The sequence below is a fragment of the Solanum verrucosum genome, unplaced genomic scaffold, assembly GCF_900185275.1.
Source record: "Solanum verrucosum unplaced genomic scaffold, falcon-dt-bn FXZP01000239.1, whole genome shotgun sequence".
NCBI classification, from domain to species: Eukaryota; Viridiplantae; Streptophyta; class Magnoliopsida; order Solanales; family Solanaceae; genus Solanum; species Solanum verrucosum.
In genome coordinates, this window is record NW_026020009.1 from 1260784 (window position 1) to 1279157 (window position 18374).

An 18374-nucleotide genomic window follows, 5' to 3' on the forward strand; every position below is an offset into this window, starting at 1 on the left:
TTAAATTCATTTTTAGACTCAACTTTTCAAGTTAAGCAAAGAGTAAAGAGTTGAGTTCATTTCTGAAAAATCAATTAGGGAACTAAGTATTTCCAAAGAACTTTACAAATGTTTTCACATTTGAGCAAGAAAAGGGAACATCGATTCCAAAAGAGTTTTTAAGCTAAGTTTTGGGTAATTATCTCAAACCAAAGAAAGAAGTTTGTTTTTAAAATATATGAGCTAATTAAATTTTTGGGAGTAGTATTGAGCACCGATATGGGGATGCGAGTTCATATTAACTCAAGTCTCCATAAAGCGTGTAGCCATCATGGATATTAATGGGTCATACTTTTTAGATGATCACATAAGTTAAGCTAGTGGATCCACTAAGTTAAGTAGGTTATATATGACGACAAAGTGTAGGACCGTTCTAGAAGCGTGTCAAAAGACGTTGTATCACCACTTAGGCTCATAGTGGGGGTTGTCGGTTAAAGAAACTCCCACATAAACTATATTACTTTGTGTATGAGTAAAGTTGGGTTTGTTATTGCATTTTCTTTATTGAACTAAGTTGTTTTTACTGTTTTATAAATCTTTTCATATAATGCATGTGTTTCATTGCTTTATTCTAAGTTAAGTTTTTCCATGTGTAGAGAAGAGCCAAGGTAAGTGTTTTATTTTGATTCCTTTCAAGCCAATATATTGTTTAGCATTCCAACTCGCATACTTGTACATTCAATGTACTGATGCCAATTGGCCTGCATCATTTTATGATGCAGACACATGTAACCAGGATCAGCTTACAACGCCTCGTTGATCCAGCTTGAGCATTCTAAGTCTGTTGGTGAGCATCTTTGCATTCTGGAGGACTCCTTTATTTGCTTTCTAGTCTTTCAGATGTTAGGATGATCATGGGTCCTGTCCCAACATCCCTTTTTGTTTTAAGGGCTTCGTAGATAGTTAGTAGTCAGATGTCTTTACATTATTATTTAATATGTTAAGACTTAAGTTGCAATTTTGGCCAAGTTGAATGTAGACCATTAAACATTCTGAGTTATTTCACTAAAGTTATCTGAGTAAGTTCATTTGGTTACAATAAAATGTTTAGAGTCTTCCACTGACTCAGTAAGCCAGGACAAGGGTTCGCTTGGGGCCAGTAATGGTCTTCGAGTGCCGGCCACGTCCAAAGTGTAGCCTAGGGGCGTGACAAACATGGTATCAGAGCGAGGTGTCAAGAGTCCTAGGGATTCTATGAAGCCGTGTCTGTACAGTCCTAGTTATCTCTGTGAGGCGCGCCACATCTATAATTAGGATGCCGAAACATTTCAGAACTATCTCACTTATTTCATATTCATTTCGTGCGATAGAGTTAATCTCTATAAAAGTTTCCTTCTAATTTGTGCTTGCGCGTGTCTCAGATAATCATGCCTCCACAAAGAAGATTCAGAGGTTGTCCAGCTAGTAGGAATGTTGAGGGACATGAGTTACCCAATGCACCTAAAGTGCAAGTTCAAGGAGAAGTCACTAATGTTGAGTTCACAGAGGCTATATGAAAGCTTAGTCAAGTGGTGACTATCCAAGCTGGGCAGCAGAGAGGAGCTCGACAATAAGAGGATGACACTTCAAGTGTTCGTGAGTTCTTGAGGATAAACCCTCCAAGTTTCACGGGTTACAGCACTGCAGATGATTCAGAGAACTTCATTGAGGAACTGAAAAAGGTGTTGGATGTGATGCATCTTACTGATACTATGAGAGTTGAGCTAGCTGCATATCAGATGAAAAATGTTGCTAAGACCTAGTTTGATCAGTGGAAAGGGGGTAGAGTTGAGGATGCACCACCTGCGAGTTGGTCCTGTTTTAAGGAAGCTTTGTTGGGGTGTTTCTTTCCCCAGGACCTAAAAGAGGCCAAGGTATGGGAGTTCCTCACACTTAAGCAGGATTCTCTAAGTGTTCATGAATACGGGTTGAAGTTGACCCAACAATCCCATTATTCTCCGGAGATTTTCAAGGACATGAGAAGTATAATGAGCTTGTTCGTTGCTGGGTTAGGCCGTCTATCAAGCAAAGAGGGCCGGAAAGCAATGCTTATTGAGGACATGGACATTTCAAGGTTGATGGTTTATGTGTAGCAGGTTGAGGAAGAGAAGCTGAGAGACAGGGAAGAATTCATAAATAAGAAAGCTAAGACACAGAATGAGTCTAGGCAGTAGAAAGTTAGTGTAAATCGTCCGTCCTTTCATAAGCAAAGGGGACCTGCACCATCATCTGTTAGTCCACCTGCACCTAGAAACAAAGGTGAGTATAATGGCCAGAATTCGCAGAACTTCAGAGCTAGACCTACACAGTCTCAAGGTAGTGTGGCAGAATGAGGTAACTCGGCTCCTGCGTGTGCTAAGTGTGGTAGGATCCACCTAGGTAAGTGTTGTGATGGCCAGACAAGTTGTTTCAGGTGTGGGAAATAGGCTCTTTTCTTGAAGAGTGTCGTAAGGACAGGCCAGGTAGTGGAAATCAGGGCAATAGAGCCCAATATTCATTAGTTTCTCCACCAGACAGGGCTGTACCTAGTGGAGCTACTTTCGGTACTGGAAGAGGGGCAAACCTCCTCTATCCGATTACGAGTCGCCAAGAGCAAGAGAAGTCTCCAGATGTTGTTACTGGTATGATCAAAGTCTTTACTTTTGATGCTTATGCTTTGCTAGACCCAGGAGCAAGTTTATATTTTGTTGCCCCTTATGTTGCAAATAAGCTTGATGTTCTTCTTGAGAAACTTGGTAAACCCTTTTATGTTTCTACACCTGTTGGCGAGTATATTCTAGCTGAGCGAGATTATCGTGATTGTGTTATTTCCATCAATCACAAACACACCATGGCTAATCTAGTTTAGTTAGACATGGTAGATTTTGATGTCATTCTAGGTATGGACTGGTTTCATACCTGTTATACATCAATAGATTGTAGAACTAGAGTAGTCAAGTTTCAGATTCCTTAATGAACCAGTCATAGAATGGAGTAGTAGTTCAGCAGTGCCTAAGGGTCAATTCATTTCGTACCTTGAGGCGAGAAATTTAGTTTCGAAGGGTTATATCTATCACTTAGTCTGAGTTAATGACTCAAGTTTTGAGGTACCACCCATTCAGTCAATTCCTATAGTAAAAGAGTTTCCAGAAGTCCTTCCTGATGACCTACCCAGAGTCCCTCCTGAGAGAGAAATAGACTTCGGTATAGACATCATTCCAGATACTCGTCCTATCTCTATTTCTCCATATAAAATGGCACTAGCAAATTGAAAGAGTTGAAAGAGCAGTTGGATCTCCTATATAAGGGTTTCATTCGACCAAGTGTCTCACCTTGGGGAGCTCCGGTCTTGTTTGTGAGAAAAAAATATGGTTCCCTTAGGACGTGTATAGACTACCGCCAGTTGAACAATGTTACTATCAAGAATAAGTATCCTCTTCAGAGGATTGATGATCGTTTCGATCAGCTTCAGGGTGCTTCCTGTTTCTCAAAAATTGACCTCAGATTAGGTTACTATCAGTTAAAAGTAAGGGAATATGACATTCCAGGGACAGTATTCAGAACCCGTTATGGTCATTATGAGTTTTTGGTCATGTCGTTCGGTTTAACTAATGCACCAGCAACGTTCATGGACCTTACGAATTGTCTTCAAACCTTATTTAGATATATTTGTTATCGTCTTCATTGATGACATACTAATCTATTCAAGGAATATAGACGATCCTGCTAGCCATCTTAGAATAGTTCTTCAGAGTTTGAAATATAAAGAGTTGTATGCCAAGTTCTCTAAGTGTGAGTGTTGGCTTGAGTGTCTGGCATTCTTGGGCCATATTGTGTCTGGAGAGGGGATTAAAGTTGATACTCAGAAAATTAAGGCAGTGCAGAATTGGCCTAGACCCACATCTCCAACTGATATTAGGAGTTTCTTGGGTTTAGCTGGCTATTATAAAAGGTTTGTAGAAGGATTCTCGTCTATTATGTCCCCTTTGACCAAGTTGACTTCAAAGACAGTTAAATTTCAATGGTCTGAAGCTTGTGAGAAAAGCTTTCAGGAATTGAAGAAGAGGTTGACTACTATCCCAGTTTTGACCTTACCAGAAGGTACTCAAGGTTTTGTTGTGTATTGTGTTGCATCTAGAGTTGGTTTGGGTTGTGTCTTAATGCAGAATGGTAAAGTTATAGCTTATGCCTCCAGACAGTTGAAAGTTCATGAGAAGAATTATCCAAGCCATGATCTAGAATTGGCTGCTGTAGTTTTCTCTTTGAAGATATGGTGCCAATATTCGTATGGTGTTCATATGGATGTGTTCACTGATCACAAGAGCCTTCAATATTTGTTCCCAAGGTGGTTAGAGTTACTCAAGGACTATGACATGAGTGTTCTTTACCACCCAGGTAACGCTAATGTTGTTGCTGATTCCTTAACCAGGTTGTCTATGGGTAGCACCGCCCAAGTTGAAGAAGGAAAGAGAGAGTTAGCAAAAGACGTGCATAGGCTTGCACGCCTAGGAGTTCGACTCATAGATTCCACAGAAGGAGGAATAGTGGTGACGAATGGAGCTGAATCATCACTAGTGGCGGAAGTTAAATAAAAGCAAGACCAAGTTCCCAATTTGCTTGAATTGAAGGAAAATGTTCATAAGCTAAAAGTATTAGCTTCCGAACAAAGGGGAGATGGCGTACTGAGATATCAAGGTAGATTGTGCGTACCAATAGTGGATGGACTCCAAGAGAGGATTATGAAGGAGGCTCATAGCTCCAGATATTCCACTCATCCAGGTTCCACAAAGAAGTATCGTGATTTGAAAGAACTGTATTGGTCGAATTGTATGAAGAAGAGCATTGCAGAATTTGTTGCTAAGTGTCCAAATTGCCAACAAGTTAAAATAGAGTACCAAAGGCTCGGTGGTTTAGCGTAGAATATAGAACTTCCATATTGGAAGTTGGAGATCATTAATATGGATTTCATCACAGGTTTGCCAAGGTCTCGCAGACATCATGATTCTATTTGCGTGATTGTCGACATAATGAAAAAATCAGCCCACTTTTTGCCGGTAAAGACTACCCATTCAGTAGAAGATTATTCTAAGCTTTATATTCAGGAAGTAGTAAGACTTCATGGAGTCCCAGTCTCTATTATTTCAGATAAAGGTGCACAATTTACTGCACAGTTCTGGAAAATGTTTCAGAAAGGCTTGGGTTCAAATGTGAACTTAAGTACTGCATTTCACCCTCAGACTGATGGGCAAGTAGAGCGCACTATTCAGATATTAAAAGATATGTTGAGGGCTTGTGTGGTTGATTTAAAAGGAAATTAGGATGATCACCTACCTCTCATTGAGTTTGCTTACAACAACAGTTACCTCTCTAGCATCCAAATGGCTCCTTATGAAGCTCTTTCTGGGAGAAGATGCAGATCTCCTATTGGATGGTTTGAAGTTGGTGAAGCAGGGTTAATAGGACCAGATTTAGTTCACCGAGCTATAGACAAGGTGAAAGTGATTCAAGAAAGGTTGAAAATGGCACAGAGTCGTTGAAAATCCTACACTGATGTTAGGAGAATGACGTTAGAGTTTGAAGTAGATGATTGGGTATATTTGAATGTTTCACCCATGAAGGATGTTATGAGGTTTGGTAAGAAGGGGAAACTTAGTCCCCGGTATATTAGACCATATCGCATAGCCATGAGGATTTGCAATGTAGCTTATGAGTTGGAGCTGGCATAGGAATTAGCAGCAGTTCATCTGGTATTTAATATCTCCATGTTGAAGAAGTGCATGGGCGATCCTTCATTGGTCATACCAACTAAAGACATTGAGATCAAGGGTTGCTTGTCCTATGAGGAGATTCCTGTCCAGATTCTATATCGCCAAGTTCGCAAGTTGAGAGCAAAAGAGGTAGCATCAGTCAAGTTCCTTTGGAGGAACCAATTTGTTGAAGAAGCTACTTGGGAAGCGTAAGAGGACATGAAGAAGAGATATCCATATCTCTTTGAATCCAAAGAAAGTGCAGATCAAGGTGCTAATTTTCTTATTAGTGCTCTCTAAATTATGAATGAGCATGTTGTTTGTTCGCATTTGCTTGTTGGGTGTTTGACTTTGATGTTGCACCCTAAGCCTAGTAAGAGTAATCTCATTCGAGGATGAATGTTCCCAAAGGGGAGATATTGTAACATCTCGCAACTAACAAGAACTAGAAAGAAGTTTAAAATCTAGAAATAGTCATTTTTTGAAAGTATAAGGAAATCTGGAAAATTTTAAGTAAGTTAAAGTGAGTTTTTGGTCAACTTCAAACAATCATAACTCCTAGCTCAGGATTATTTAGGTGTAATTCCAGATATTGTTGGAAAGCTCTTGGAATGACCATTCCAACGCTGCCGAGTTTGCACGATTCCGAGTTCGTATGAGTAAGTTATGCCCTTTGGAGGTTGGGTTGTTGGATTAAAGAAAGTCCAACTCCGGATTTGTGAATGGTAAACTAGTCTTTTCCTTACCTAATTTCCCTATTTCGTTTATACGAATTAATTGGGGTATAACAAGACTTTATTCAGTTTAGAAAATTAGAATTTACGCTAGGGCTTGGAGAGGAGAAGAAAGAAGAGAAACGAGGAGAGAAATCAAGAAATTGCCAAGAACATTCTAGCTTTGCGAGTGGAATTCATCGGGGGTAATACCTACAAGGTATGTGAATTCACATAGTGTTGGGTTAGTTCACCCACACGCCAAACTTGTTTCAATTTAGCAAAATTGGAGTTGTTTGAATGTTAAGAAAGTGAAGTTCTTGAAGAATGTTGTTGAATTCTTGTCAGTCGATTGTTGAATGCCTAGTGATGATTTGATTCGTGTTTCCAGGTTGTTTTTCAAGTTAAATTTATTGGGTATTGAGGGTACTAATGATCCTAAGTGTTTGGGGAAAGAACTATGGAAGTTTAGAGGGTTTAGAGATGAAACACGAAGGAGAAAAGTCTGAATTTTCTGGGGAAAAGGGTGGGACGTCGCGCCAGTCAGCGTGCACCAAAAAAATCTCTGAAGTTTACCCCTTGGATCACCGCACCAGCCAGCGCACCTCAACTTGTCCTCTGAAGTTTTGGGCTTGGCACCCCACGGCTCTCAGAGCACCAAGGACGCCAGTTCACCCAATTCTTCCCCCATCTTTTCGTACTAGTTTCTAAGTGATGTAGCTATGTTTCCTAGATGATTCTAACACTCTAAGGTACATCTAATCATCATGAAATAATCCATCAACATGGGATCATGAACCTTGAATCCATAATCCAATTCAAGGAAAGTTAAGATCAAAGTCAAAGAAGTTAAGAGTCAAGTCAAAGTAGATTTTCCTAAAGTTTTCAATTGTCTTTAACAATGTTTTAAATTCATTTATAGACTCAAGTTTACAAGTTAAGCAAAGAGTTAAGAGTTGAGTTCATTTCTCAAAAATCTATTAGGGAACTGAGTATTCCCACAGAAGTTTACAAATGTTTTCACATTTGAGCAAGAAAAAGGAACATCGATTCCAAGAGAGATTTTAAGCTAAGTTTTGAGTAATTATCTCAAACCAAAGAAAGAGGTTTGTTTTTAAAACATATGAGCTAAATATATTATTGGAAGTAGTATTGAGCACCGATATGGGGATGCGAGTTCATATTAACTTAAGTCTCCATAAACCATGTAGCCATCATGGGTATTAATGGGTCATACTTTTTAGATGATCACATAAGTTAAGCTAGTTGATCCACTAAGTTAAGTAGGTTCTATATGATGGCAAAGTATAGAACCGTTTTGTCAGCGTGTCAAAAGACGTTGTATCACCACTTAGGCTCATAGTGGTGGTTGTAGGTTAGAGAAACTCCCACCTAAACTATATTACTTTGTATATGTGTAAAGTTGAGTTTGTTATTGCATTTTCTTTAATGAAATAAGTTGCTTTTACTATTTTATAAAGCTTTTCATATAATGCATATGTTTCATTGCTTTATTCTGATTTAAGTTTATTCATGAGTTGAGAAGAGCCAAGGTAAGTGTTTTCTTCAGATTCCTTTCAAGCCTATATCTTGTTTAGCATTCCAACTCGCGTACTCGTACATTCAATGTACTGATGCCAGTTGGCTGGTATTTTCTTATGATGCAGACGTAGGTAACCAAGATCAGCATCCAGCGCCTCGTTGATCCAGCTTGAGCATTTTAAGTCTGTTGGTGAGCCTCCTTTCATTCCGGAGGACTCCTTTATTTTCTTTCTAGTCTTTCAGATGTTAGGATGATCGAGGGTCCTGTCCCGACATTCCTCTTTGTTTTAGAGGCTCCGAAGACAGTTAGTAGTTAGACGTCTTTACATTATCATTTCATATGTTAAGACTTGAGTTGCCATTTTGGCCAAGTTGAATGTTCACCATTAAACATTCTGAGTTATTTCACTAAAGTTATTTGAGTAAGTTCATTTGATTATAGTAAAATGTTTAAAGTCTTCTGCTGAGTCAGTAAGCTAGACCAAGGTTTCTCTTGGGGCCAGCAATGGTCTTCGAGTGCCGGCCAAGTCCAGGGTGTAGGCTCGGGGCGTGACACCACCCCTAAATTATTTTTGTTTTCCAAAAACAAAAAAAAAACTGTTTTTTCAATTAAGTTTGAAAATTAATATCAATTTTTGTTTATTTTTTAGCACAATTAACAATTTTGAGTGGAAGTGAAAACTAAGTGATCTATTATGCGTCAATATGGATAACCCATACTTTACCCATTTTGACCATATTTATAGAAACTCTTAAAATAACTTGAAGCCCATATTTACCCAATTAAAATATGAGTGATCCAAGTCAATAAATATGGGCAAAATGGACTCATTTCATTAATATGGTCTCAAATTGCCACCCCTATTGGTGCCATTAAATTAGCTTCACAGATGAGTGTATTTGGGGTGAAATATTGTAGGAAATGTTAAAATGGAAGGGTTTATAGATGAAGTAAAATGTTGAGAAGGAAATGTTGTTTTTGGATGGATTGGTTAAATGAATTTGGGGCCGGTCTGATTTGGGAATGGGTGGGTTTTTAAAACAATTTAGGTTAATTATAACGTGATGAATAGATGATTGTCACGTCATTAATGTATTTATTAATGGGATAAGGTAGAAGTACCCAATAGGCTATGACCGAAATCTCAGAGACACACCTAAACTTTACTAGAGTCCGATTACCCCCTAAACTAATTTAAAATGAAATAAATACACCATAAACGCTGACATGGCATAGAGAGTGTGCACACTCTCTTGAAGGCAAGTGATGAGTGCACAAATTGGACACATGTCATTTTTTTATTGGTAACTTTATAATTAGTTAGTACACATTTTTATTGATACTAGTTTTACGGCACGTGCGTTGCACGTGGATATTGTATATATAGTATACAATGCGGTAAAATAGAATTAATATTACTAAATTAAAGCTTTTTAGTAAATAATTATAATTGAAAGAACATAGGCCATGTGTTTTTAAGTAATTAATACAAATTGTCATGGAGTTACTTGTATTTTGAGATCAAAATGACCAGATATCATTGAAACATTTAAAAGTACATTCAAAGTTTATATGTGGGAAGAAAGTGACATTTCTTTAGTAATATGTTTACTTCACTCAATTTTGTAAGCAAATCTAACCAACAATTTTTTTAAAAAGATATCAATACAAAAAATGTCACCAATAGCCTTTCCTCTTGAGGTTAAGAACATAAATGATGGACACCATTTAAGTACTATTTTTCTCGTAAATATTCATACTTGAAATGTAGTAGGTGAATGACACTAATAAGGATTACCATAAATATTTTAATATTTTATCTTTATACACAGACTATCTTTTACAAAATATTATTAGTCAATTAATTAATACTTGAGTAATACTATTATAGAGAAGTAATTTTAGAATAACAAAAAAAGGGTATTTTGTTGTTATAACGAATATTGGTTAAATAGAGGTCTCAGTGTATGTGTATATATATATATATATTAGTAGCATAATTTAATTATAATATATGAACAACATCACCTTTGGTGAAATTATTTTCCAATTCTTTCTACCTTATCTTTATAGAATTGTAGTCTTCTCCTTGTGGTTGCCGCATAGATATCATATAGTTGTTGTCTAATGAAAGAATCTAGTATCTTATAGGAGATGTATCATGATATAACATATTAAACTTTTTCAATAATAAATGTCAATAGATGAATAAAATTCAGTATTATTTATAGTCTTTAATTTGATTTAAGATCATTATCAGTCACTATTTTCTTATCTATTTTTATATAGCTAGCAAGGAGTGTATCTTGTGACATAACATTTTCTAAGTTAAAATGAACAAAAAATAATAGGAAAATTATACTAAGAAATTTCCATAGTCAATATAAATATAAATAAGAAAAATATATATGGAACAATACGTAGCCAACGAAGAAGGAAGACGAAAGTATATGTTCATGCTATATTCACTATAGTGTTCCATTTGATTGAATCTCTTGCCACCAAAAAATTAATTGATCCATTCATTTCTACTTACATATCTATTAAAAAATAATTATTATCATGACTATATTATCATATTATAAGTAAAAGTTAAACACTATTTTTGAAATAGTGGATTTAAGATCCAAATTAATAATTCAATGGACTATATGTTGATGCCCGTTGTTTTAGCATAAGTAGAAAGAAATGCCTCCGTGAGGGTAAGAGAATAAAAAATGAAAAAACAAAGAAGAAATATCTTACACAAATCATGTGACTTTTTTCATATTTGTTTATTATTATTGTCTTTCCCACAACTTTTCGTCTCTTTCTCGGATCTATTCTTCATCACACTAGTGAAACAAAACAAAAATATCGGATGCAACGATATTGAAATATTTGGTACATGAAGCCATGATCTGATAGATATACATCGAAATCAATCTACAATCTGCCTAATATAATTAATATATAATATAGATGAAATTAATCTTTGATCTAGAATCAAAGAAAAATAATAAATGGCTCTTATGGTGTGCCTTGCAAGAAAGGTTTCTCTGTAGAGGAAAGGAATAACAAATTATTCCGATAATTTTTCCTATAGAAAATCTAGTGTCAAGAAGATTTAATCGGAAATATCGACAAATTCTTGTGGAGTCCAAAACAAAAAAGTGAAATAAAAACAAATCAACTGCTCCAATTTCATCTCTATCGAATTTAATATCAGAATAGCGGATATAGTCATGATTCAATAGGTCAGGTCCACTTACTTTTTCTTTTGTTGATTTATAACCTTTCAAATCGATTTGGTTGGTATAATGGAAAATAGGAATATCCGTTGATTCAAGAAGTGACTTTTCATTATTCCTAAATTCATACTAATGAAAATTGACTAAACAAATGTTCAAATTTATAACTAAGTATAATGATAATGTATTATCTAGTTAGTTAGTTTTTTTATTACAAATAAAAAGAAATTATGCCATCAAATATGAATACTAGATTGGGGTTTTACAAAGCCCCTTATCAAATTTGAACCGATGACTTACGCCTTACCATGGCGTTACTCTACCACTGAGTTAAAAGGGCTTTTTTTATTTAATTCCAGAATTATTCACTATGTGGATAAAATATCTATATGTACATATATTATAAACATAAGTATATATGCATTAAGTACGTGCAGTAGATACATAGTGTCTAGTGGCTCATTGTTGAATAATAAAATGGATTTACCTAGGAAGTCTAGGAGAAAATGCAATGAATTGTTTCAAGAGCGACTCGAATAGAAATAAATTCAATTGAAATAATTCAAAAATTAAATAAAAATTGTACTACTAGATTTCTAATGAATATTTCGTCAATGACGAATAAAAAACAATTCTATGCATTTCTGAAAGGGGGAAAGATCCCTCGGCTAGAATCATTTGATTATATTGACAATTTCAAAAAACGGATCATAGTATGATGGCCGTTGGTCAAGCAGGCCCCAATCGTCTAGTGGTTTAGGACATCTCTCTTTCAAGGAAGCAGCGGGGATTCGAATTCCCCCGGGGGTAGAGTACTATGAAAGGAAAATGATCATGGATTACCAATAAGTCGAAAATTGATTCTTCCTAGGTCGATTCCCGAGCGGTTAATGGGGACCGACTGTAAATTCGTTGGCAATATGTGTACGCTGGTTCAAATCCAACCCGGCCCAAGAATTCGCCAATCCGCCATGAGATGATATAACTCCCTTTGTACTTCAGAAATACCCGATCCGGAGATAAAAAAGAATCAAATTTTATGCTAGATCCCGTATTTCCCTGGGATTGTAGTTCAATTGGTCAGAGCACTGCCCTGTCAAGGTGGAAGCTGCGGGTTCGAGCCCCGTCAGTCCTGACGGATCCAATAAATATATCAAAAAATCTCTCCCTTTTTCTGAAGGGGACCAGGGGAAGAATTCCATTGTCAAAGCAAAGGGGAAATCCTTATTTCTTTTTTCTTTCCTTTTGGTAGGAGAAAGACATATGCGGTTGGATTAGTACAATTATTGGTAGCATTATAGTCCGTATTCCAAGAAATGTTGGCTTTTTCGATTGCCCCCGATGCATTAATGGAATGGAGTACTATACCTTTTGAGGCGAGCATACACAAAAGGAATTCCTTTCTTGTCCAATACAAAATTGAATATAAGAAAATACTATACAGAAAAAACAAAAAAAAAACAATTTCTTTATCTGGCTACGGATGTATGGAACCTAAATTACTAGTTTGAAGTTGCAAAAAGATTTCATGCAAATTGCACACTGAGCTTTTGGTATAGGTGTCCCGGGGCCAATAATCTACGAAGAAAGGAGGGGGAAGGACAGATCAACCAAAGATCCTACTCCTCTTAGAAAGGCGAATGAATCATTTTTCCTATTTTTCATTTTGTTTTAAGTCCCCATCGACGAAAGAACAAATCGAAAAATGGTAAATTTGATGAATATTCATTTTATACGGTCTCATTTTTATCACACTTCTTTGTCTTCCAAGTCAAAAATAGTTTAGTTCTAAACTCCTTTCTTTTTCCATTTAGCTTTTATTGTTTGTTTGGTTTTGTAACTATGTGACCACTGGAAGTGGAAGAGCTATTTGATGAGACTTCATCAGATGATTGTACAAGAAGGAACTAGATAGATTAGAGAGAAAAAAAGAACAGATAATAAAAAATGATAAATAAATAAAGGAATTTTGGGTTAGGTCAGCAATCCAAGTTTGGGGCGGTATGGATAAAAGAACTTCCTATGTTATACTATTCAATTCTCGACGATGAATTTATTTGATAGTTCAGTTATTGTTATTCATGATATTGATCTGATTCAAGATCATCGAGAGGTAATATTCATTCATTGAATTTATAGGTCAAAGATTTATCATCTCTATGGGATTAAATCCCGAGTTATTGCGAATTAAAAACCGCTGAGATTATGGAAGTAAATATTCTTGCATTTATTTCTACTGCACTATTTATTCTAGTTCCTACCGCTTTTCTACTTATCATTTATGTAAAAACAGTCAGTCAAAACGATTAATTATTAACTAATTTGAATGAAACTTGACTTCTGAGATCTTAGCCAAAATTGACGAAATAAAATGAAAAAAATTCCAATGTCATGTCTTAAATGAAATGAGTGGACTAGAATCGGCAGTATTCTAATAGATAGATAATATGGTAGAAAGAAATAGATGAATCTTTCTACCATACTATTTATTAGTTATATTCTTGTTATAAAGAAAGAAGTAGATGAATCTTTCTACCATACTATTTATTAGTTAGATTCTTGTTATAAAGCTGCCCCCCTGGAATAAAATAAAGATAGAGGTTGCATTTGATATGGATCTATAGATCAATCTACAATATTATCTTGATATATGCGAATATCAATTCCATATATGGGATTGACATATCATCCAATTCCATTTATTTGCTATATCTATTTGTTCTGATCAATCTGAATTACTCCTATGTCTTATAGTTTGAATTACTATATGTTTGATTTCCAATATGAATCTCGGTATCTATTGAGAAAATCAAATCAATGAAGCAAAAGCGATAGATATAGGCATATTCAAAAAATCACGTAGTAATCTCTTTTTTAACATTCCCAAGAAGTAAACCATTGACAGTAGTTCCACGGGCATCGAAAAGGAAGAGTAAACCTCATTGATTTTTAACGCCTAAACCATGATATGAAATAAGTTGATAAATTCTAAAAAAGTCTAAATCCAATTTAAAAAATTTGAAAGCAGTAAATGTGCAATATGTGACTCACCTGACGATCTTATTCTAAATAGTATCTCGTTAGACAACCACTATGTTTATATCCTTTCTTTCTCATACAAAGTGCATATACACTTAACAAAACCACTTCTTCTTTGAACAGTAAAGAGAGAAACAAATTAAAAAAAAGGGTCCGGCCCTCTTCAGTATCACCTAGGAAGAGGCCATTAATTGGAATAGAAAATTTAGTAAGAATTAGGTTCGAATAAATTTCCTGGGATCCTTTTCCTTTCTAACTACAAACATGGGAATCGTTGAAATAGCTCTTTGATTGAAAGAGGATGATTCCTATAATACATTACTCCAGTCGAGTCCAATGGAATTTCAAAATGAAGATATTTTTATTTTTTTCCTAACGTGTTGCAGAACCATCTAGAAAGCAATTGATATAGATACAGTTTGCTTCCTTAACTCAATTAGAAAAACCCCTAGAGTCCACTCCTTCCCCACACTACGAGTGAAAGGGAAAAAGTAAAGACTACCATTAAAGCAGCCCAAGCAAGACTTACTATATCCATATGAATTATGTCCCCTATCTCTATAAAAAATTAATTGTTCCATTATTCCTCACTAATACCAATAATAGTAGAATCAATGGCGCAGAGTAAAAAATAACGAAGACTATTAATAAACCAATCCAATAAATTCGCTCATTTTATAAGAAATTTCTATATGATTTATAATCGGGAAAGATTAAACCCAAGCAAAATCTGCAGTAACATCTCAAGGGAATGTTACTAATGGAACATGTAGTAATAATAGGTCCTATTCCTTTTTTATTGACCCTCATTTGAATTGATTGGATGCTTGACCAGTGAGATATTTTTGTGAGTTCCTCGTATATAATAAAGTATCTTCCGCCCCCCTCCACAACTATTTCGATTGCCTATCGGGCTCTCCAAGGTCCAGTCATTATACAATGGATTAGTAATATAAAATTTTGATTTCTAATAGAAGGTAATTGCGAAGTCTTGATAGCCCCGCGAGCATTCAAATATTTACTTGGAAGCTAAGCCTAAATATGCAATGCAAGGATATTTACAATTTTTTTAATAAAAACACCCAAACCAAAACAAGTATCAACAATCTACTTTCTCTGCTTCTGCTGGTGAAACATTCGGCGGGTTATATTAACAGAAGAAAAAAAGAGATTTCAATTTTTTTGTTGATCAGGTGACACCCGGATTTTAACTGGGGAAAAAAAGATTTGCAGTCCTCTGCCTTACCACTCGGCCATGTCGCCAAAATGCTACCAATACAAAATATATGAAACCTTTCTCGGATTACTGAACTGCTTTTTTATTGTACTTGCACCTTGAGTTCTGTTTTCCTTATTTTTTCCTAAAATTCAACTAAAACCTAATCCTTCTTCCCTTTTGATTGAGTTTGATTCATCCTTTCAATTTTGATTAAGTCTATCTCAATTCAAACCTTTCTCTTACCTTTCTATTGAAAAATCAAATGTATTCAACTTTCTGAAAATAGGATAACTATTGCCTTAGAATACATGAATGATTCTTGGATTTGAATCTCCAAATTTTGGTTTCCTAATGAAATAAGAAAATACAACTTGATATATGATATATAACTAATCAGTTCAGTATGGATATTTTCAATCAAAAAATCCTTCTCAATTTTAATTATTAATATTAATTATAACAACAATTATCAGTATATGTAAATCCCCCAAGATAAATTGTTACATAAATTAGTTCGGGCAGGATGACTAATCATTCTCCGGGTAACTCCATTTAAAATATATTGACGTGGGGAGGAATATCTTTTGTGTTATATCTGGTAATTCTTTATAATATGCAAATTGGATTCAAAACTTCCTATTTACGAAAAAAAAAAAAGGGGGAGAGTTGTCTAATATCTTTCGCATTAGTTGATACCTCAAAGGAACTTTGTTTTATACAGATACTGCCAGGAGATAGAGACAAAATTGAAGTAAGTCCTTATGATTCAACCACAGGGCATATAATTTATCGACTCCACAACAAAGATTTGAAGGATTAGGTTTTAAACTTCCTTTCGTGGGAATACAATTCAAGATGAAAAATTTCAAGAAACTTATTTTCTTCCAAGAAATAGATTCAGAATTAAGGTAAGGAATGAGAAATATGAAAATAAGAGATTCCGTTCGTAAAATTTGTGAAAAATGTCAACTAATCCGTAGGAGGGGGTGCATTATACTAATTTGTTCCAACTCGAGACATAAACAAAGACAAGGCTAATCAGACTTGCCAAAAGAGCTGATGTACAAATAAAGAATCTGTTTTAACATGAAATGGATATATCCATATATCTCTGATTCATATTTACGAGATGATAAAATATGGCAAAAACTATACCGAAAATTAGTTCGCGTCGGAATGGGTGTATTAGTTCACGTAATGGTGCACGTAGAATACCAAAGGGAGTTATTCATGTTCAAGCAAGTTTCAATAATACCATTGTCACTGTTACAGATGTACGGGGTCTAGTAGTTTCTTGGTCCTCACCTGGTCCTTCTGGATTCAAAGGTACGAGAAGAGGAACACCGTTTGCTGCTCAAACCACAACAACAAACGTTATCCGTACAGTAGTGGATCAAGGTATGCAATGAGCAGAAGTCATGATAAAAGGTCCCAGTCTCGAAAGAGATGCAGCATTATGAGCTATTCATAGCAGTGGTATACTATTAACTTTTGTACGGGATGTAACTCTGATGCCACATAATGGCTGTAGACCTTCGAAAAAAAGACGTGTGTAGAACTGAACATTGAAGACATCTCAAGAGAAATAAAATATTTGATGATCTAATCAAATAATAGTACTATGGTTCGAGAGAAAGTAACAGTATCTACTCGGACACTACAATGGAAGTGTGTTGAATCAAGAATAGATAGTAAACGCCTTTATTATGGACGCTTTATTCTGTCTCCACTTATCAAAGGCCAAGCCGACACAATAGGCATTGCGATGCGAAGAGCTTTACTTGGGAAAATAAAAGGAACATGTATCACACGTGTAAAATCTGAGAAAGTACCACATGAATATTCTACCATAATGGGCATTCAAGAATCGGTACATGAAATTTTAATGAATTTGAAAGAGATTGTATTGAGAAATAATTTATATGGATCTTCTGACGCGTCTATTTGTGTCAAGGGTCCTGGATATGTAATTGCTCAAGATATCATCTTGCCACCTTAGGTGGAAATCGTTGATAATACACAACATATAGCTAGTTTAACAGAACCAATTGATTTTTGTATTGGATTACAAATAGATAGAAATCATAGATATCTTATAAAAACGCAACATAACTTTCATGATGGAAGTTATCCTATAGATGTTGTATTCATGCATGTTCGAAACACGAATCATAGTATTCATTCTTATGGGAATGGGAATGAAAAACAAGAGATACTTTTTATCGAAATATGAACAAATGGAAGTTTAACTCCGAAAGAAGCACTTCATGACGCATCCCGAAATTTAATTGATTTATTTATTCCCTCTTTACATATGGAGGAAGACAACTTATATTTACTGGACAATCAACACACGGTTCATTTATCCCCTTTTACCTTTCATGATAAATTGGCTAAACTCATAAAAACCAAAAAAAAAATAGCATTGAAATTGATTTTTATTGACCAGTTAGAATTGTCTTCCAGGATCTATAATTGCCTCAAAATGTCCAATATATATACATTATTGGACCTTTTGAATAACAACCAAGAAGATCTTATGAAAATTGAACATTTTTGTAGTGAAGATATAAAACAGATATTGGGCATTTTAGAAAAATATTTCGTAATTGATTTAGCAAAAAATAAGTGTTAAATCTATTGGACTTACTTAGTGAAAAGTGAAAATAGATTGAAAAAGCACAATTTAGCACAATTAATATATCATATATTAGAAAGAAATTCATAATTAAATTGAATAGATGTATCTAGGGAGAATTCGCTTTGAAGAAACTATTCCCTAGATACATATGTCGTGTGTTCACAATTGAATCAATTAATTTTTTTAAAAAAAGACCTAAAGTTAGGGATTTATCAATTGGTAATGTTACACCAATGCCCAACCAA

At 35.2% G+C, this 18374-nt stretch overlaps 1 protein-coding gene across 1 annotated transcript; it reads left to right on the forward strand.

The window, feature by feature from the left end:
* Positions 1-16627: 16627 nt before the first annotated feature.
* Positions 16628-17487, forward strand: LOC125819817 (30S ribosomal protein S11, chloroplastic-like). Its single transcript, XM_049499251.1, has 2 exons — positions 16628-16886; positions 17228-17487. Exons 1-2 carry the CDS (start codon positions 16628-16630, stop codon positions 17485-17487), a joined length of 519 nt encoding a protein of 172 aa, XP_049355208.1.
* The last annotated feature ends 887 nt before the right edge of the window (positions 17488-18374 follow it).